Source organism: Atractosteus spatula, chromosome 7, assembly GCF_055471065.1.
Source record: "Atractosteus spatula isolate fAtrSpa1 chromosome 7, fAtrSpa1.hap1, whole genome shotgun sequence".
In the NCBI taxonomy this organism is placed as follows: domain Eukaryota; kingdom Metazoa; phylum Chordata; class Actinopteri; order Semionotiformes; family Lepisosteidae; genus Atractosteus; species Atractosteus spatula.
In genome coordinates, this window is record NC_142712.1 from 57,055,199 (window position 1) to 57,077,422 (window position 22,224).

Consider the following 22,224-nt stretch of genomic DNA (forward strand, 5'->3'; position numbering starts at 1 on the left):
GCGAGCGTGGGGAAGGAAAAGCCCTCGGAAAGCTCTTACCTTTCTGGCAGTGGTTGGAGGTCCAGCAGCGGAGGTTGTAGTTTTCGTTGAAGCTGGTCCTGATGCACTGCTTGTCCTCCATGATGCCCGGGCAGACGTCGCCGCACTCCTTGGACTGCTTGTTCCCGGCGATGAAGTTGTTGTACTCGTTATCCATGATGAGGGACCAGTCCACCGAGTCCAGGTAGCACAGGTCGGGGTTCTTCTCGATGCGGATGGCCCCCCGGGTGATGTTGCGCAGGTTGTAGAGGCCGATGTCCTTCAGGCTGGTCATCTCGAAGATGACCAGGGCGTAGTTGTAGAAGAGGTTGCGCCCGCGGATGACGGACAGGTTGGGAAAGAGGGCGCTCAGGCTCTCCAGCCCGGAGACGCGGAACAGCAGCAGGTAGTCCGTGATGAGGGTCAGCTTGGGGAAGCTGAGCGAGCGGAAGACCTCCTGGTTGTGGCTGCTGGACTTGTCGCCGATGAGCAGGATCTGCAGGTAGCCCTCCACGACGGTGCAGTTCTCCAGCCGCCTGAACTCGCTGATGTCATTGCGGATGTCGATGCTCGGCCCACAGACTGCAAAACCAAACAAAGCGCGGTTACTGGACACTGGACCAGCGGGCCTCTCCGCGTTTATTCAGGTGTACCTCAGGGGCGCACTGCTACTGTAAGTGGCAAGAAACTTTTCTGACCCTCTGAGACTTGCTCTGCAAAGTGCGGCAGCTGTAGTAGCCGACTGGGGGGAGAAACAGCCCCCTCCCCTTGTCCTGCGAAACACGAGACCACCCGCTGGGACTCTCTGCAGTTGGGGAACCAGTGCCGCCCCAGTTGTGCAAACTAGGCAGCACATCCTAGAGGACAGCCTGCTCCACGGACTCAGTGGGGGACTGCACACCCTCGGCACCGCCAGACCAGACACCATCGCTGGGCTCGGGGACTCTGCGTTCGCTACATAATCCTCCGGGGCGGAGGAGAGACGCCCTACAACACTGTGTGCAGGAGCTCAGAAAAACTGGTAACGGATCAGCCTGCTGTGCCAGGGGTGCTGACCACAGCAGCCATTTCAACTCTCTCAGATTCAAGGGGAGCTCCTGCCCAACAGCAGGTGTTACAGGAAATTATAAATGCTACTATAAATGAAATGATAAATACTAGAAATGCTACAAGTTCCCCTCTCCTGCCTCCACTGTGCAGATGGTACTGGGGTTCTCAACTGGTGTGACTCAGGTTGCCCACCACCACCCTCCTACTGGGCCTGCAGCACCGATCCCAATCAATTCTCAGCCTTCATTTCCAAATGTGGGCTGGGAGTTGGGAGAAACAGTGACTGCTCTTAAACATAATCAATGTGCTCGATGCTGACTGTGGTGTGCTCCCCCTCTGGCTCCCTGCACTAACCGGACAGGCTCCAGTGTTACAAAAGCACAGCTAGAAAGCGATCTGTTGGGGTGCAAAACAAAGATGAACCCTGGCACAACATGCACAGTGCTTCTCAGTTCCAGCTCAACAAAACAAGAAAAAAAGTCAAAGTCGCAGCACATGTATTTGTCATTCAATTCCGCACTGGTTCCTGTTTATTTGCTGGTTGTCTGAGCGAAGCTCCAAGTAACTTCAAAGGCTAGTTGGCAGTTCAAGGAAAAGAGGAAAAGCAAAAAAAAATCCCACTAAGTCAAACAAGAGACCCAAACCAGCAGCTGGTGTCGGGTCATTTGAGGTGAAGGCCTGAAAATAGCAGATTCAGAACTGAAATTCACAAACAACGTGTAAATATTTTAAAGAACACATCCTTCTGCATTTTGTAGTAAAGTCTAAATTGTAAGCAGTTGCGACAGCTTGGATCTGTTTTCCCCCAAATGACCCAGTAGAAAAAAAAAACATCTCACCACTTCACTGATGATAAAAGCCACACAAACTGAAGAAACAGACACAGCGCTCCAGCTCGGAACACACTGTGCATCTTATCTCTGTCACTGGATCAATGAGAAGCAGATCCAAAACGCTTTAATACCTCAGGAAAATGAAATCACGACATATTTCCCCATGTGGAGCTGTATTACACAGGTGCAGATGTTCTCACAATTAAAACAGTTTCAGTGCGAAGTTGTGTTACAGCTGACAACAGGCAGCACGTCTCGATGCCATTGAAGTGCCATCTACCGGATTCCTCCAACGCCTGGATGACATCCTCAAGTAGGCCGAGCAGTTCCTCTCGTTCTTAACCTCTCAACTTCCTACCTCAATTATCAATACTATCGTTGCAATTATACAACGGCATTTCTGGCAATCGAACTACAAAAAGCTGGATGCTGGCATAGCTGAATAATGTATGAACTATCTCCACCCATACTGAACCACCACGAATCATGTGAGCAATACAAGCCCATCAAGAAACTCCCCGCAGTCCCAGAACTCCCAGTTCGAGATGGAGAACGCGAGGTCACGCCACTGCAGTCACCTAGAGCTTGTGAGCCAGTGTCACCGCGCTTAGACAGGCCGACACGCTGGCCCGAGGCGTTCCAAAATCACACCGTCAAGATCCGCAGCCCTTCAGCAGCACCGGCGAGCGCCACAGCGCCTCTGGGAGGAAAGCACACGCAGTTCGGTTCCCTGGCGACCAATCGCTGCTACAGCACACTGGACTGCTCAGTCTGCTCCGCATGTGCAAGATAGGAGACCTAGAAACTACAAATGCAGTCAGCAGCTGCAGTGATTTATTGACTTGGGTCACAAACAAGACAACAAATCTGCACATAAATGCCTGTTTAGTGCAGACACGCAATAAATTAAAATTACAAGCACAATTTAATATTTTTCATCACGCAGTAAGCAGATACCCCTTCTTTCTTGCTTTTTTGGGCAGGGTGGGAGGGGGACAGTGAAAGGAAATGGAGCCCAAAAACAGGCTTTTCATTTCAAATACAGCAAGACGCAGTCGCATGTTGTCTTTTTTGTTTGTTTTATACACACTGGGCCACTACAGTTCATTACAAAGCTTGTTTACAAGGGCAGTTAATGATTTCAAAGTTTACACCATACTGCACATATGGAAATGTATTTAAAAATCGACCCAGGTCATATATTTAAAACGCATCCTTTGAAAAGCCGCGTCGGTACATCTGTCCAGTGCAGCAGTCCTCAGCAATCATGCTCAGGTCAAAGGGGAGCAGCGAAGATGCGGCAGGCTTGAGCTTTCCAACCACACCGTCATCGCCAGCGCTCGGCTCCACCTCCCCCCGTGGGCGAGCAGCTCACACCTGTGCTTGGCGGTTCTGCTGGGAGGAAGCTCGGGCTGAAACCGTTTTAACGCATGGGTGAGCCGGGCAGCTAATCCCGACACGCACCAGGCAGCCGAAAGGGAGAGGAACAGCTTTGAAGAGACCCGGCTTTAAAACGGGATGAGGTCATGAAAACTACCATTACCCCCCCCCCCCCCCGAAATATCAGACCTCTCCGTTCTCCTCCCACCACGCCATTCCAAAGTCTCTCTCCCTGGCTCCCCAAACCAAACACTCTGTCCGCCAGTCTTGAAAACTGAGATACATCAACCTTCCACTGCACAGTGCTGTCAGGTTGTCAGCTACTGAAAGACGCAACGTGAACGGGTGAGAAGAACAAGGCCACGTGCCTCAGTAATCTGCCATTTGCTTCATTCTGTAACCCAACAGAATAAACAGACGCACATCATACTATATTTTTTCCTGCGAAGGTCAGTACATCACCTGCTAACTCAACATCAGATGCAAAAGTAGGGGGGAGCGTGAAAAATCGGATATAGCAGAACTACAGACTTAAAAGGTCAAGAAAAAAAAGTCGCTCCGGCAACAGCCTACCCACAGGGCACGGCTCAGAAAAAAAACAATCATGGGAAGGGTCAAAGGTCAGGCAGCGTAAATGTTACCAAAGGTTAAAAATGCGTTTCAGAAGCCAAACCCTAAGGAGTTGAAATGTCCTGCCGAATACAAGCTTGGGTGCCACTCTCTAAACCTTTTAAGTTCTTACGCCATCATAGGTCACATTATACACCAGAAAAAACAGGTCTACAGCAAAAGGCTTTCGTGCGAGATGGGTTTTGCACCAGCTACTCAGTGTTACCAGCTGGGACTTCTCTTTTTATCTAGTTCACTTCACCACCACCTGTGTTGGTCTGACTCCGGTCTCCTGTTTGTCCCCCTGACTTATTTACACTCTGTTGGCGACAGTGCCTGGAATTCTGTCCCCAAGGATATCAGAGCTGCCTTCCCTGAGGGCCTTCAAATCAAGACTCAAAACCTCCTCCTTCAGAAAGGCAACTGTTATGCAAATGGTGTCTGCCTGCCCCTTGCGCCGTCTACTGCACTTCTAAACCCTTGTGTTTGTACTTCCTATCTTTGTTGACCGTGCTCTTTCCGTCTTGAACTGGTCTCGGCTCTTGCGGAAAGCATGGTCCTGCTGGCCGGCTGTTCCCAACCAGACCCCACAGGACAAAGAAAGCCGGTCACAGTTTAGCCCCCCAGACGGCGCTTAGCGATAAGAGAGGGCATTGCCAGCACGGAGCCTCCTGATAAAAACTTGAAAATGCCCAGAGTCAGCGAATGGCCTCTTTAAAACCAACCTCCTGGAACCGCAATGAAGGAAGTGTCAAGGTTCGGGCTGGGGGGGGGGGGGGTCGGACCCGAGCAGGAGCCCGTCAATGAAAGGTGTGGGCTGCCGGCTCCGGGGGCTGGAGCTGGGGAAGCAGGCGATGGCTCCCTGCGGCTGGGCTTGCGAGGGACTGCTCTGCTCTTGCGTCTCCCCGAGAACGTCTCCTCCACGAGCCACAGAGCGAGGAGGCCGGGGGCAGGGACTCCATTTGCTTGTTGATCACAGGAGGACGCTTCCTGCGTGTTGACGCCATTAATAAACCCGAGGAGCCTTGGCAAGGCAGGAGAGGAATCATCACAGCTCTCGCGGCTCGCCAGCTTCCGGGACACTGCTGGACTTCAGAGCACATTGCCACAGACTGCCGCGGGACTTGAAGTGGTGTACTTCCAACGTCCACACGTTACTGCTGTGACTCATACAATTAAAAACATACAATACAAATATGTAACTTAGAGGCCATAATAAACAGCATCCCTCTGACTCTTAAGCATGCCATTTTAGACACACACCTGCAATGAGATAAATCACAGCGAGGCCTTATAAAATAACAATGAGCCGTGCAAAAACTTCAGGATCCAAGTGCAGAGTTCCTGCACCTCAGAGCTCTGGGTGGGTGCTGTTACTGAACCTCGTGGTCCTTGTCTTGACGGACCTCAGCCGCCCAGCAGAGGGGAGAGAAGGAAACAGCTTGGGCAGGATCTTGAGAGCTTTGTGTTTCAGTCTGGAGAGGGAGAGTGAGTCCACAGAGGGAAGGGGCATCCTGCAGTCCTGGAGGTGATGTACAATACTCCTGGCTGGTTTCTGTCCTGACCAGTGCTGCCACACCACTCTCAACACAGCATTCCAGGAGACTCACTTTCCGATTCATGACTCTGAGCTGCGCCAATACGGAAGAAACAGACCAGACTGCAATGCAACTTGTGGACAGGTCGGAGGTCAATCCCGACATGCTAGTGAACTGGATCGGGACAAGGGGAAAGAGCAGCAAAACTTCTGCAGAGTCACCTCGTCTGAGAAGGAGTACTGCAGGACCACGATGCATTGTATCTGGGGCCAGCAGGGAAGAGAGAAACTGAGCAGCTCCAGACGCAGCTGACAAATACAAACTTACAAGCAAGACTTATTTTTAATAAACCAGTTCACATGGAGCTACAGGACAGGGTCTGTCTGCTGTTATTACTGCTTAAACGCTGCCTTTATTCGACACTGGACAGGGTGAAGAGGCAAGTCTCCGCATACTGGAAGCCAGCAAAGGTTTATCCGGAGGCGACAGGTGACATCAGGCCCCGATGTGACAAGAGTGGAACAGCCTTCCGCAGGGCAGAAACTCATCAGGAAGTGGAACTCAACTAGACAAACTACAGACACTGCAGTAAGACGCACTGACGCAGAACTCATTTTATTTCTTAAAATCCTGTAACCATAAGACGTGGTTTCCGGCCTGACAGTTCAAGCTTCAGGCAAAGACAAGAATATTGTAGAAGAATCATTCGCAAATTTCACATTTATTAAAACTCACAAAACTCATGTGCCGTGTAATGAGCTATTCATAAAATACAAGCGGTACACATTAACATGTTACCGCAAAAAGGGCATTCGTTGAATTCAGCTGCCACAGATAACTGGTTTTCCAGTATCAGCACAGGAAGGGGATTGGTCACAGCCCAACACCCACCAGTTCAAGAGGCACGACCCTCGGAGCAGCAGGTGGTTAGCGTGAACCGTCCTGCACTACAAATCCACGGTCCCTCCAGACGCAGGCCCGCCTGCTGACGAGCGGGCGGGCGGGCGGGCGTGGAGGCACCTCCCGCTCGCAGGGGGAGTGCCGGTCGGGATCCAGCCGGAACTCGGCGACGGCACGGAGCGACGCCACCGGAGCAGAACCGCGGGGCACGGAGGTCAAGAGCTGCACAAGCGCACACGGGGCACGTGCTGCAAACGGCTGCAGGAAAGGACTCCTCCGGCCGCGTGCCGGGATGAAGCACCCGGATCGCCGGACAGTACGAGCCGAGCTGCTTCAGGAAGATCTCTGCAGGGCCCTGCGGTGTACCGTAACGCTACCTGGCGGCCTAAGGGAAGCCACAGAAGGTTACGTGGCTTAATGACACTGGAGGACAAAGCCCTTCCCAACACGCTCGCTCTTCTCCCCTCCAGCACTAAGTCTGCCAGCCCCGCTTCCCAGACTCGCATTCCCTCACTGCAATTACATCAGGCTTCACCAGGCTGTCTGCAGGATTTACACGCCCCCAGGCGAGAGACACACAAGCCCTTCAACCGCCCTTCCTCCTCCCCGTCCCGCACCAGCCTGTAGCCCCCCTGCAGCAGCGATCACCGGGCAGGTACGAGCTCCCGCTCCCCGCCCCTGCGCCTGGCCACAGCGAGCGAGGATGAACACGGACAGGAGGAATCAGCAAGGCTGAATGCAGTGTAACAACCAGCTGTCGGGGTTTTGCAAAAGTAAATGGATCAACAGGCACAACATATCAAGTAACAAATTAAAAAAAAAAATCATAAGTTCAGTGCTTTGCTTGGCCAGGTACACTGACCACAGAGAATGGGAATGTTATCTTAAACGAAGATCAAACTGCTTTCCTGCACTGTTCCATTCCCAGGTCATGAGCCTTGTTAAGTAGCAGGAATTCCAATCATCTCTATAGAAGAGGATTAAGCAGAGGGGCTGCCTCAAGCTATTAGCCAGCAGAGAATTATTACACAACCTACCTGACAGAACTGCAGGTCGTGCAGTACACAAACCGTCAAATACGCTCGTAAGAACCAAGCGCTGCCACCCTGCCACGAAGGTACTCTCAGAAGCACAGGCAGCCCCTGCGCTTGCCGATTTTGACACTGCTCGAGACAAACTACAGGTGCTGATGAGCCAGGTCGTGCCAGAAGTTTTTTTTTTTAATTCTAAATTAGTCCTCCGCAGGAGCCAAGTGCTTTCAGACAGGCTTCGCTAGGCTTGCAGCTTCACATCCAGGAGCACCTGAGCCACAGTGCCACCTAGATCCACCTTTTAACAAGCTGCACAGGTAAATCTGAACTCATTTCCACAGATCTAGATCTTAAATATCTTTTGAATAAACGCACCTTATTCACCAGATAAGCAGGTAGCTCATTCAATTCACAGTTTTCAGATCATTAAGAATGAAAGTTTACACAACACAGCTGGCCACTGCCCACTTAGTTTCAGACTAACACGTTTCAGGTAATCAAGCTGGTTGCTACAGTTTACCCCTAAACCTCCTGAGTTCTCTCTGTCCAAGACCATTCTATCCAGCTGCAGATGCTTCATGTTAACCTAAGCAGCAGTGACAGAGATCAATTTTAAGGTGCTTTCCAATGAGTTTCGTTGACTGACTGATGCGGATTCTAGTGCAGTGCTGTTTATTTGGCAAGCAAGGCAAACCGAACTGGGCACACTTGGCTTTCTAAGATGCAGCATGAACAAAAGAGGAACAATTCTTTAGCAAACCGGAAAGGATGTTGCTGGGAAAAAAAAGCTGTGCCGGTGTTACAAACATGTGGTGCCAAAACATCCAAGGAAAGCAGAAAGGACAGGAGAGGAAGTGGGAGTACTTTCAGGAATACGGTCAGGGGGCTAAACCCAGATTGAACTTGACAACACAAATTGCGAATTTGACCTTGTTCTCTCCATGCCTGGAAAATATAGAGTTCCTGGGAAGCTTCTAACAACGCAAGGTCCGAGTGGAAAAGATGCAGCACATGGATTTCAAAATAAAAGACGTGCTTAACTACATTTAACAGTGTGTAACCTGACAACAACCTGTTCCAAAAGGAACAAAGTGAAGAGAGTCGCCTCAGTTCAAGAATCAAGGAAGTGAATTCCGGGTCAAAGACACAAAGCAGGAACAGTTAACCATTCTGAAGTAAAGTTCATTTGAAACGAAACCAGTACGAATATGCTCCCTAGTTCATTTGGGATCAAACCACTCCACACTTCAAACCTATATGTGGGGAAAATACACATAAACATATAAAAAAAAAGACTATCCAAGCACTGCAAAGAGCCGAGTGCCATTGGTCAAGTACTAGTGAAACCCACAAGTCTTGTGTGTGTCAGGCTCCACAAGGAACACAGCTAAACTCACTTTCAAAAGAAGCTCTGCTGAATTTTCCTGGAGTGAAAAGAAATGAACCTGTGCAAAGTTTGTGAATCATATGACTTTCAAACAAACATGGTGTGAAAGTGCTCTTAACAACAAAATGAACTGCCACCAGTATATCTAGCTCTAACAACAATTCCTTTACCTTTGCCTTTATTCACATGTCCTTTGCACCCCAAAAACACAACCAAGCATCCACAATCTTAAAAATGCAGGATTCTAAGCATCTCTCCTCCTGGAAAAACAAAACCGCCATCAGACTGTCAAGGTTTGTTATTGCTGGTTTTGCTGCTCCTCCCCTCCCTGTTCAAGATCAAATGAACACAAATCAACACTATTTTCTTCAGACAACGCTGGGCCCAGACAAAACATCCTCACGCCCAGCCTCTCCCCCCGCCAGCCGGGCAGAAGCAAGCCCTCCGCGCTGCACGCCCCCTCCGCACCGAGCCTGGGACTGGTCTGTCTGCCCTCGCAGGAGAGCAGGGAGCAGCTCCCTCCTCCGGCTGCAGGAATCTCCCACCTCTAGCCAACGGAAGACGAAGCAAAGCAACTTTTTCCCCCAAGCGCTCTTCCGGCTGGAGAGCGATTTTCACACTGGCTAAGTAAACAGAGCTATCTCTATCGCTGCAATGGGAGCCAACATCTCGTTTACAATTGATAACCTTGCCCTGGCCTTCCACAGGAAGCTCAGAGACAGGAAAACAGCAGTTCACCGTGAACTTGAGGATTTCGGCAGCGCCATTTCTCATGAGCGCGACAAACTGCGGACTGAAAATGAAGGTTAGCGCATGCCGGCATGTGTAAACTAGCGGTTTTTAAAAACACGTCAAGCGATAACCTGCCTTCTTGTAACGACACGATGTCATGCAATGCCTCGCTCTGTATTCGCACTCACATCAAACCGACCGTAACGTGGAAACATCGAGTCTACCTTAACATAAGCACAGGCACAGGGGTCAAAGCAGAATAGTTTGGAAGTGAAGCTATTTGGAAAAAGTGAATCCCTCCTGTCCACCAGATAATGACTTCCACACCTACCGCCCAGAGGAACCTTTGCTGAATCGAGTCTTGCAGAAACATGTAGTTTTAGCAAAAACAAGAAAAGGTCACAGAAAAGTCTCCACCATAAGATAAGAAACCAAAAACGGTGAAATAACAGGAAGAGGCACATTAACATGAAGGGTTCCTGTACAGCAAGAGAAACGTCATCGTGTTCTGTACAATACTGGCAAAACGGACCAAATCTCAACTGGAACATTTCAGGCTGTACAGCATGTCCACTTCCAGAACAACAACTCAGGAAATCAGGTCAGATTAGATTGTCAGACGGCGGCAAAGTGCCATTCCCACACATCCGAAACCCCAGAGCTCACTCGGCATACACGTGAAGGAACATCTTCGGAAGAGCTCAGCGGATCTCGCCATTCCGGTTAGCGCACGCGTACGGCTCCCGAGGGAAATACCGCCCTGGCTCCGCCCGCGATCCCGTCGCCTGAGCAAGAGCACGCGCGTGCCCTCCAGCACCAGACCCCGGGCTCCCGTCTGAACACACCTAATCCACATAATGCAGTCCCTTAATTCAGTTGCCCTCCTCCATTTTAATTGGATAGTCGCAGATTTCAAAAGGTCGTTTTTCACACCTGTGGATAAAGCACTGCACATTCAATCAGATGCTGATATTTCCACACATTTACAGTAGGGTGCATTTCAACTGGTAGCAAATGCAGCCTGACCTCTTGGCTCCAAGTCCGCCCTGAGGTCGGATCAGGTCATTTTCCCAGTCGGGTCCCATTTCTCGCTGCAACAGCTTGGAAGAGATCAGAGGCCTTTGGAAGGAGGTGTCCCCTCATTGCAGTTATGAAAACAGAAGGAACAGAAGCCAGGGAAGAAGCTCGACCCAAGTTGGCCGTTCCCCAAAGGTCACCTCACATGCCAAAACCACCACAGCTACTGAACTGCCATCTGGGGGGAAAAGCAGAATCACTTCTGCTCCGTGGAAGACTAAAGACTGCAGCACCAAGTGAAAAACACATCCCTTGAAGATTCAGCGGTATTGTTCAATTACTTCACATACACGGTATCCCCCAGCACTGAAAATATCATCTCAAACACCCAAGTTATTTCCCGGCTTCCCAAAAGCATGTACAATCTCTATTTCATCGGGAAGGCACACAGGATATACCTGTCCTGGCAAAGGAGGTGCACACTGCTCCGCAGGTTGAGCTCTGCGGTCCAGGAGTGGCGGGGCTGAGCCCGGGTCACCTCACAAGCCAGCTGCCACCGGGACTCGCCCAGAGGAGGTGCACAGTTGGCTTAGCACCACCGAGGGGGGGGGTGGGAGGAGCTCCCAACGCACAGCGCCCCCTGTGGCCTCACTAGGGACTGCAGCAGTGTGGGCAGGGCCTCTCCTCCCGTGTGGAGCGGGGCCTTGCCTGTAGCACGCTAAAAGAGCTGGGACTGAGGGAGAGGGAAAGAGCCAGCCCTGCGCGGTCGTGGGTTTGGCAGCTACAAGCCGAGGCGTGGGGAGAGAACAACAAATCACAGGTGACTCTAAAATTAAAATAACTTCCCAGATGGATGCTACCTAAGATAAGATCACTTTATTGGCCATATACAATTTCTTGTACTAGGAATTTGTCTTTTCACATACCCCAACTTGCTCTCCATGAGACACACAGACAGGGAGAGAAGCTTGGGGTCAGAGCGCAGGGTCAGGCATTTATACGGCACGGAGCAGTTGGGGTGAAGGGCCTTGCTCAGGGGCCCAACAGAGTAGGATTCCTCTGCCGGCTGCGGGATACGAACTGGCAGCCTTCCAGCCACAGGCGCAGATCCTGAGCCACAGAGCCACCACACCACCCCATGTCTCTTCAGTCACAACAGGAAACCCTGCTGTCCAGCCACCTCCTCAGGGTAGGCCTGTCAACTCTCCCTAACCCTTACAATCCACCCCACTAAAGAAAATCAAGTTTAATGCCCAGTCAAGTTTTACTTACTTCTTAATTGCAACAACTTTGCTCTTTCCAGTTTATTGTACTGTAGCCCAGATCTCTAATTTTGCAACGTTGAACACTGAAATGTGTTAACACTCCACTATGGTCACTTTCTTCCAGTGCCTTCAAAGTTGGCAAGAAGTTCATAACACGAGCTCAACACGTCAAAATCCCAAAAAGGTCAACGAACCCCTAGACTGCAGCTCCCAAGTGTCGACAAGGGTGAGCAGCTCGAACGTGCTTCCCGTTTCCAGGCTCCTGCTCTGCCGCTTCCTGAAACCACGGCTAAACGTTCCCAAACAGAGACTCCAGGACTCGCACATGGTGCCCACATGTACCACCGCTGAAGGCTCAAGGCACAAGGCCCATGTGTGCGTTGTCGATAGCGAGGGACAGCTCTGAAGTCTCCAGACTGCTTGAAGAAGCTGGCAGAGTGTTTCAATCTGCATTTCCAGTCTCCCTCTGTTTGCCCCCCACCCCCCCCCACCAAAGTTATTCTGAGTGAGTGCCTTTCCAAAAAAAAAAAATAAGATAACCTTTACTTTAGTACCTCCGAAGTGCCACGGAAGAAATTACACATGCAAACAGGGCATGGTGCATTCAATTACACTGGAAAACATCTTTCAGGATCTCTTTTGATATGAGTCACTAGAACTACAGCCAGATACAGCCCATGCATTTTGATTCGTCATGCCTGGCACAAGGACCAGCATGAACAAATACATGAATTGTGTTATGCTAACGAAGTTAAGAGTCAAGGTGCAGCCAAAAATAGAAAACCGTGCAACACGCTTTAGAAATAAAAATCATTTTATTAGTGCATATTAAATGCTTTACAAAATGGCCCAAGTTTTGGCAGGACTCTTCATAAAAGCTGGCTGTTAGGCAAAAACTTACATTTTGCAATGTTTTTGCTGAAGAGATTCAACATTTTTAGAGCTGCACTGAGCGTCTAGCTTTTTTCATACCAGAACAATCATATTGACGTGATTATGCTGGAAGAGACACTGAAGACAGAGATCAATGACTTTTTTTCTGTTACAGGAATGTTACTGTTACTGGAAACCGACTGCAATAAGACAACATGACACCACAAGCAAGGTGGTTAGCTGGACAAACGTGAACATCCCACCAGAATCCTCCAACTTGAAGAGAAATAAAACTAAGGTTTGTGTCAATATGGAGACCAGCACACGGTGAGTCAGTGGTGACCATGAGCCTCCAGCCAGCAAAGAGAACCCACAGCTTCACGCTGAAAAACACTTGAAAGTGACCTGCGCCCGCAGTGAGCATTTGGTTTTGCTCTTCGTACACCGAGAGATTGAATATGAATTAACAGCCTGTTTCAATATCATGAACATCATGACATTTGATTGTACCTCTCAGTTCAAACAGGGGGTCCCTACCAAAACTGCCTGTGAAGGATATCTCTTTACCTGAAATTTGACGACAAAAAGTTTCATCTATGCAAACCACAGGCAGGAGTTATAAAATTCCTCAACTTCAATACCTTGAGGATCAACCAGTTTTTCCAAGCTAAATTTTAAGAGTTACTGCGGTTGAAACGAAGATGCCGGCTGTCAGGTGCCTCTTCCGTTATCTCGTCTTTAAATCCCACGGTACCAGTGCTGCCGTCTCACTCTGTCCAAATCAACAGCCTGTGTCCTTTTTTGCTACTTCCATTGCACGCTGCCCAGTCCAAACTACTAATACAAAGACACTGCAGCCAATAAGGAAGAGGGGACACACCTGGCACCCCCGCACCAAGAGCTAGACTATTCTTGCTATGCGACGTGAAACCTGAATTCCACGGATCCTCAAGATCTGGGCTCACACTGCAGGTTACAATTCCAGGGGGCTGTGCACGACAATCCCAGACCCCCTGTGGGACTCGCAGACCAGCACACCGCCCCCCCCCCCACCGGAGCTCACACTCGCCAGCCGGACCCCCGCCGCCCCCCGACAGACGCGAGACTGACACACCGGGGTGAGTCAGTCCCGCAGAGGGCAGGTTCCGCTCAGCTTCTAGGAAGCAATTAATATCGCTGTAACTCTATCCTCTGCCCATCTGCACGCCCTCTGAAACAGGGGGGGGAGGATTTCCATTCAAGATTCAAGATGTTTCCCCAGAAACAACAAGGGGGGGCCCGCTCTGGGGACAGGGGAGTAAACACCAGCCCCGCTTCTTTTCAAACGGTTAAACAGGCCCTGCAGGTGAGGGAAGGACAACCAACTTGTAGGGGACGAAGAAAACTGCTTCTAGGCCTGACCTCAACGCCCAGGCACACATCTCTCCTCCTGCTCCCTCTGAAGAGACGGCCGAGTGAAATTATGAGTAATGCTGGCCCCAGGAGGAATCTTTATTGCCATATGTCAGACAGTGGCTAAACTTGGGATTCGATAGCAGAATCTCTCTGCTGCCAGCCTGCGCTGTAAACCGCCGAGCTGCACAGCAAAACACACAGTTCACAAACTCCTCACTCTTCCCATCAACAGAACCAAGTCTGTTTCTCCAGCGGATGTATTTTTACATTTTCTATTTTGAAACCCTCACTTTTTTCTCCCTTGATGAATCAGGGAGTCTTGTTTTTTTATATACTGGAAGGCAAAGAGGTGGAAATTTTACTCTGGTGAAACTTAAAAAAAAAGTGAGCTTAATTATGTTTTAGAAGCTTGACCAAGTTATTAAAATTAGGCTAGCAACATACAAAATATACAAGACCGGGCTTATTTCAGTGTCCCCATTAATACTGTAACTGAGGATATTTTACATGAACGCCTCTCCTTCACTGCATGTCGGAGTCAACGCTTCACCATGTATCTGGGCTGGATTCCACGTTTTTGATGCTCCTGCCCATTCTGTGAGGAGGGCTCGCATGTGAATCGAAGCACAAGCAACTTCGAAAACTGTGAAAAACGCGTCTGGAACAGTACCCTCTGAAAATGTTTTGAACAAAAAAGGGCTCTAACCCCCAAATATGCATCAGAGCTGCAGTGACTCGTGTTGAAGGGGCAGGACAGTGATGTCGAGCCCTTGTTCGCGCTCTGCACACCTCACACAGCGGGCGCCCGGCCGCTACCGCCCCAAGGCTGGAAGACAAACCCGCACCAGTTCAAACTGGTGCTGCGCGAGCGGAGCCCCCTGAGGTTCCCTGTGCCCCAGTGCTGTGGAGACGCCCTCACAGCAGCTCCACTGAGCCGGGACTTGGAACTCGGCCCTCACTGACCCTGCTAACACCAGTCACCCCGTTCTTGATATGCTGGGGCTCGCTTTAGCTACCCCTTCGCAGTAATACCCCCAAAAAAACCAAATTTTCTGAAAACCAAGAGAACAAAAACGAGCCAGAAAAGGAAAAAGGAGGAAACGGTCAACAGCCATCCCTTGTGTTTCAGCCGATTTGTTTTTCCCTCGCGCCCCATGAACAGACGCTGACCGACAGCGGGGCCCGAAATCTCGGCAGGAAGGGTCCCGCCCTCGTCCCGCCCGACCTGCTGCAGGTACAGGTCCACCGGACAGCGGGACACAGGGAAGCTCCCATTCAGCAGGGCCGCCTGTCCGCAGGGTGAGCCAATGAGCTGAGCCCCCCTCCCTCAGGCTAAGATGGGTCATCCCACCCCGCTCGCCGCCCTCCGCGCTGACCTGCCTCCTCGAGACACAGAGGAGCAACAGAGCCGCCAACGTCGGCCGTGCCGTCGGAATTCCGGCCCCGCCCCGCCAGACGCGCGCGGGACCGCGGCGCACTGCAAAACCCATCCTACCCCTCGCAAAGAAAAAACGCATCCGGAATCTACCTTTCCCAACCGGACTGTGGGAATAAAAGCGTGCCGATCGGGAAGCGGCAGGGGTCCTGGGCAGAGGCACAGATAAAGCAGTTCAGAGGTCCGAGAGAGAGGTTTCGATGGAACTCGGGTTTAGCACCTGAGGGACTATAAACCTGCTACATCCCCGGCGAATGGAGGGGGGGGGTCAGTGAAAAAGGCCAGACCAGCTGGTGTGAATGTTCCTCAGATCCCTGTGCTGCACTTGCTTTACATTTTTACCAAGAGGGAAATACTTAAGCAAAACCCCTCCCAGACTCTCACTTTATCCATCTGCACGACTGCAAAGAGTTAAAACTCTGTCCACTTCAACCTGAATGTTAGCCTCCTGTAAGGATATGATAACACTTAAGTTCCCAGCATACTGACGTTGAAGCCAGCATACCGCCCCGTTTGTCATGTGGTCAGGCTAGACAGCTCCAAGAAAAGTTCTTCCTTCTATTGAGAAGCCGAGCTGAATAATGGGGGAGGGGGGGGCTGTTCTGAAAATAGAAAATAATAGACTTAAATTAAAGAGATCTGTGAAGATGTAAAAAGCTGAGAAGTTCACAACTGCCAAAACATTTCTTGACCTACCTACATAAAGCTAAAAATATATTTGACAAAATCCGTTACTTGGACACAAGCAAAGCCTACACCGACATTAAGGTGAAACTGAATGCACCATTCTACTATACTGCAACACCTTTATACAGTTAAGAAAAAAAGCTGAACATCCACTCCAGTTGTAAACACACCCCGACACAGGTAAAAAAATATGCAATTAGCCTATAGAACAAGATTATTCCACACAGGATATCAGAACCTGCACCCACTGACTTAGTTTTGACCACAATTCCCACCCTTCACACAGCAGAGATCCTGAATGTAAACAGGAAAGGCAGGTAAGGCTCTACTGTATACACCTTTCTGTTGTGACTAAGGACAGCAGGGCCATTTGAGTGGATGCTCACTCAATCAGTGGCTGCTTTGAGTCAAACTTGTCTGCATGACAAGTGATGCTCTTTGCAAAATGTCTAGCCTGGTCATAAACATAATGAGTATTAAAGGCTCCAACTCATTCCTACAGCATATCTGACAGTGCTGCTTGTTTTTAAAATAGGAGCAATGTGTCACTGCGTTTGAGTATTTCAAAAAGCCCTGAATCATTAAATGCACATTGCAAGTCCACTTTTAACATTTTGCCAATACAATCCTAAAACTGACTCAGGCTTTAAAGCGGTGCTCTAGAAAAGTTTTTTTGGGGAATAGCCCGAGACACGAAAAAACACAAAAATAAAAACCTAACACTGGTCCGTAAACACCAACTCTGCAGTCATGCAAAACAAACACTGTTTTCTTTAAACACAGTTTGGGGGGGTGTTGTTGTATACAATACACTGAAGACTTCCAAGTAAAGCAATGATACTTCATTATTTTGTGTAAACACAAGCGCAAAATATTCCTCAAAGCACAGAAGTGAATCCTGTTCCATTCTCTTCAAGAACAATTAAAAAACCTTTTAATAACAGTTAACTTTGCTTGAAGCAGTTATTTGTCAACCAGCTTAAAGTGAATGAAAAATCATGGCATTCTGAATCAGGGCATCGGAAATGCCTCTGGTTGAAAATTTGCACTTTTTTGGGCAGGTCATCCAATCTGACTGTGTACACAGAAAGCAGTAATAGGCATGTAAATCTGTACCAGCCCTGACCAAACAACCCCACGCAAAATCCTTACAGAACTACGCTGTCTGCACGCTCCCTAACGGAGTGACTGGATGTAAAGCAGGTCAAGTGCACGATTAAGGGGAGCAGGCTGCAGAAGGGTCTGTTCACACGTCTGCTCCAGGGGCCGCAGGACAGAGGGCCAGCTGCTCTCCCCTCGACCACGGCCCTCAGGGCTCCCAGCAGCAGAACCCCAAAACAGAAGACTGAGACTCAGGGGACCACGCTTCTACAGCTAACACCGCTGCCCTGTTCTTCCCCTGCCTTTCCCAAATAACAACGCAGTGGTAAAAACCCACATAAAGGGCCAGGAAACACATTTAAAACTCCCAGAAGGCAGCTTTCGGGTTATTTTCTCCTTGCGATCACAACCTTCAGGTTTTTCGCTAAAAGACTTCTGCCTGTCCTAAAAAAAAAAGGGTAATAAATTTCTAGGAGAAGGGGTTGATTTCTGAATATATCCCCAGACGCAGTCAAGACCTCATTCTGTGCGCCAGTAGCTGTCTTAGGAAAACGTTTGGATAATTCTCAGTCTGGCAGACACACTTAAGTCTTGATGCTAAGAAAATATTTGTACAACCTAATGGCAGTTTTGTCAAAATGATTTACTTTTACCTTCAATTATACTGCAAGTTTGTAACCAGCCTCTGAAAATACTCTGTAACTAATTCTGTTATAAATTACTTAAGTGTTCATCTTTGATACTGCATTGGTATGAGATAGAAACCCAAAACAAACACGCAAGTTACTGCGCTACTACACGGTATGATCCCACCTCAGACATGAAGCACACAGCAGAACTGCTGCCGGTCTCCCATTAAGCTCCCTGTGAACCGAGCCAGGTCAGGGATTTCCCAAACCCACTTCAACTCTGCATATCCTCCACAGCGCCTTCCAGACATATAGACCTCTGTGGTCGTCTCACAACCTGCCGCCTTCAATCCTTAAGCCTGAAGGGCATCCAAAGTTCACATCCCATTGAACCTGCAGTGGTGGGCAGCTGTGAAGAGCGGAGCCCTTGGCCTATTACACCCAGCAGCCCAGTTTCCCCCACTGGCCTGCGGAGGCGATATCGGCCTTCCTCCTGGAGGCCAGCGCCACAGAGGTCAAGCCAGCAGACAGCGCTGCTCGCGCCGGGTTGCAGACAGCGTCTTTGCCAGCATCACCTCCGGTTGAAAAGGAACAGCCGTTCGAGAAATCCTCTCTCCATCATCTGCTATACCTGACCCTGGAGAGCCCCGATCCAGCTGCTGTGATAGATCTTTCAATCCTCAATTACCTTCGATTTGGGGGGGAAACTGCACCGCGATCAAGATGTAACTTAGTGATCACTGGGGAGCCCTCAGCTCTCAAAGATCAGGGTTCTCGTCATCGAGGGGCAGCACACCGAGAGGACTGGGGCGCTGGACCGGTGACGGCCTCACCGCGCAGGCGCAGGCGCCGGCTCGGCTGCCCAGTGGAAAGTTACCCAGGTCTGGAGCAGCAGCCCGTCAAACACGCTGTTGTGACAAAACAACCCGCTTCTACATTTCCCAGCGTAGCAGCCGTGAAGGCTGAGCTAGCGTGCGGGTCACAACGGTCTGTGTGAACAACACAACACAGCCGGCGGGCCGAGTGGATGAGGTACATGCGGCGGGGCTCTCCAGTGATCCACTCATCCGCCTGCGTGTCTGCCGCATCCCCCAGAGCTCACCCTTCACCGCTCAAGACAACCTGGACCCCCCCTCACAGAAACTCTCGACCCCGGTCTCGGGAAAATAAAACAGCTGTACCTCGCCACTTGAAAACTGTTCTCGGTCTAACAGCGCGCAAAGCGGAGTATCGGTCCCTGCTGCAGGACTGACAGCTGAGCCGGGCTGTCTTCAACGCTGAAATCGCCAGCCAAGGGCAAAGGGAATTCGTGCCCACTGTAATATATTTTATAACCATCTCCCGTTCGCCACAGCCGTAACATCTGTCAGCGACTGTCAAAATACATCTCTCAATTATTAAAACACATCTCAAGCGACGACTGTCGCCCTGGTGTGCGCGCACACGGGCACTGGAACATGTGCAGAAGAAAAGTCGCACCACGCCACAGGATGTGCATTATAATAACAACGATAATCATAATAATAAAAATAATGCAAACAGTGGAGCGCGGTAGTCCTTTCGGCAGTGCTCGCACGCGCACACGGCGTGCCTCCGCAGGGCGCGTGCGGTCCGGATGCGCGCGGCCACATGGCCAGCCCGAGCACCTTCTCTCCGCGGGGACCGGAAGCCGTGTCCACGCGCCGCCCGGGGCCCCTCTTGCACCTGATGTCCGCGAGCGTCCTGTCCAACACGAGGATTCTCACACACACATTCCACGCTGCACACCGCGCGCCCATCGCACCTCTGCCCTCTAGTTAGTGCAAACATGCGACTTTTTCCAATCAGCCTGCGAATCAAACCTGGAAACCTGGCACACACGCCGAGCACCCCTCTTTGCGTTCATGCAAATAAGCACCCCCCAAAAAAACGTGTTAAATGTTCAAATTGATTTTTTTGCCGAATTCTACTAAATTCTATAATATATATCATTGTCTAGCATTAAAATGTACAACCGAAAAAGCAAGTAACGAAACGTGTTCTTTTTAAAACCATTTCTATGTCCAATGCCAGTCAGGAGATCGAATTAAGAACTTACGGCTGGTCTTCGCAAGAGTTCATGTCCTGTTACTATTTCAAAGAAGCAAATCAGTCAGAAATAATTTATATTGTTTGCCCAGGAAATTAAAAATGATCCGGCATCTAACCGTGCAAGTAAAATGGTTTACTGGGCAGAAAAGCGCACATGTCGGGCTGGACGAGGCTGGACGGGGCTGTCACTCACACCTCCCGAAAACGAGCGAAAAATCTGTCGCGAAACTTTCCATGTAAGAGCAAAATTACTAAGGGGACAAGATAAAATCAGAAAAGTGTAGTTGTTCGATTAACCCATCAAACGCCTGATTAAACGACTAAAATTAAAACAAATATAACCTTGAAAATATATAATTACACACGAAATTAACTCGAGATGTCACTGGCATTTGCTAAAAAAAAATAAAATGCAGAATAAATTAGGACTGATTATTTTTTAAACTGAGAAGATAAATCTGAAAATGTAATCTCGGTAGTTGAAATCAGTCGTAATATACAAAATGCAACGGGTAGACAATTTCACTAAAACACGGGTGCATTGTTATGAAGATGTTAAATTGAGGTTATCTCCAAACGCTTGCTAAACATTTGTAAATTCACTTTTAAGAATATCAGCCGAACGACACTCTATACTGAACATATACTTTAATTGTAAACAACTTTCACAGTATCCTTTAAAATAAGTTTTATTCTGTAAACTATTCAAACAGATTGAAGTCCAACTTGCACCTCACCTGTTCAAACTTCAACGCTTCACCTCGTATTAAATCATTACCAGTTCTTTCTTACTGTTGAACCCAGTGCTAGCCTACATATTAAAATCTCCCTGAATTGTCTAGCTAGCTAGTTATAAATGAAAAGGCGATAAAGAGAAGTTAACTTCGGGGTCAAACTTCACACTACGTATTTTTAATTTTAACTTTATACCTCGCGATTCAAAGTAAAAACTAGCAAACTGCACGTTAATGAGCTAACCACAACAACCACATAACGCTTTCAAAAACGTTATACATTTTCCATTTACGGTTAATGTATAAGACGAAAGAACGGGACTTTGTAGCTGGAAAATAAAAACTTGTGTACTTACTTTCTCCATTAGCCGGCCATAGGGAGATCACGGAGATAGACAGCAACAGACCCCAAAACAAGGTCAAAATATCCCTTTCTGTCCCAGACCTCATTCCTCTTGAGAAAATTCCCCCCAAAAAATAAAAATAAAAAAAGTGTTTCAAAATGCCCCGTCACAAACCAAAAAAACAACAACCCTAAAACAAGAAAACGCTTCTCAGTTTCCGAGAAGCAGGCTTTGAAGCAAATTCTCCTTATTGTTGACTCCTGGTTGGAAGAACGGGAGAATTAAAAAAAAAAACTTAAATCCTTGCTCTTTTAAGGTGATCGCTCGTGTCCTGTGGTCTTTATTTCTCTTCTCCAAACGAACTCACACACACACACAAAAAAAAACTGGAGATGGAAAAGGCTTTGTTAGGCTTGCCAACAATACAACGCATGAAAGATTGCTAACGAAACACGCGAGTCGCAGCTTTCGCTCGGCTGATAGTCCGCATCCTCAGCCTCCATTTCTTGAAAGACCACGGAGAGGGGAGACGCACACTTCGCTCGCTCGCCAGACAAAACAACAAAAAAAAAATACAACAACAACAAGCAGAAGAATAAGCAGCCGCGCTGTCTTGTCGTGCCCCTCCGGTGTATCTGTTTCTCCCCCCAATCACAATTTGCAAGATCCGCCAGACGCGGGGAAGACCCTCCCGAGGCCGGGCTCCGGGTTTCGGCGAGAAACGCAGGGGTGGACAAAATGAATGAAAATACAACTCCTTCTCTCGCCGAGTCTGTCTGTCTCTCTCTCTCTCCCTCCCCCTTTCTCTCTCTCTCTCTCTACGGCTTGAGCTCCATCCAAAATATCCGTCAGGACAAAAATGGTTCACCAACTGTACCCCCTCCCCCTGTCCCTCTCCCTCTCTCTCTCCTTCCTTCTTTCTCTCTCGCCCGCTCCGTCTTTTCTGTGACTTGCGGTGGATGTATCTATCCCTTTCTCCCACGCTGAAAAGGGAACAGAGATTAAGAAGGTCTCCGTCGAAATTTGCACATCAGCGGGACGCCGTCGTATTGTGGTTGGGTTTTTTTTTTCTTTCTTCTTCTCCTCCTTCCTTCTTTCTCTGAACCGGGGGAGAGAAAGCTGAAGGTGAAGCGGTCTACTTTCCCGTGGCTACGGTCTCACCCGTCTCCACTGTCTGTGTCTGCCCGCTGGAGTCA

At 49.2% G+C, this 22,224-nt stretch overlaps 1 protein-coding gene across 1 annotated transcript in view; it reads right to left on the reverse strand.

The window, feature by feature from the left end:
- Positions 1-22,213, reverse strand: part of igf1ra (insulin-like growth factor 1a receptor) — a 142,738-nt gene extending 120,525 nt beyond the window's left edge. The window contains exons 1-2 of the mRNA XM_088920080.1: positions 21,041-22,213; positions 40-600 (exon numbers count right to left, since the gene is read on the reverse strand). Of these exons, the coding sequence (XP_088776206.1) occupies positions 40-600; positions 21,041-21,134 (655 nt within the window). The 5' untranslated portion in view covers positions 21,135-22,213. The remainder of the gene's footprint in view (positions 1-39; positions 601-21,040) is intronic.
- Positions 22,214-22,224: the final 11 nt, after the last annotated feature.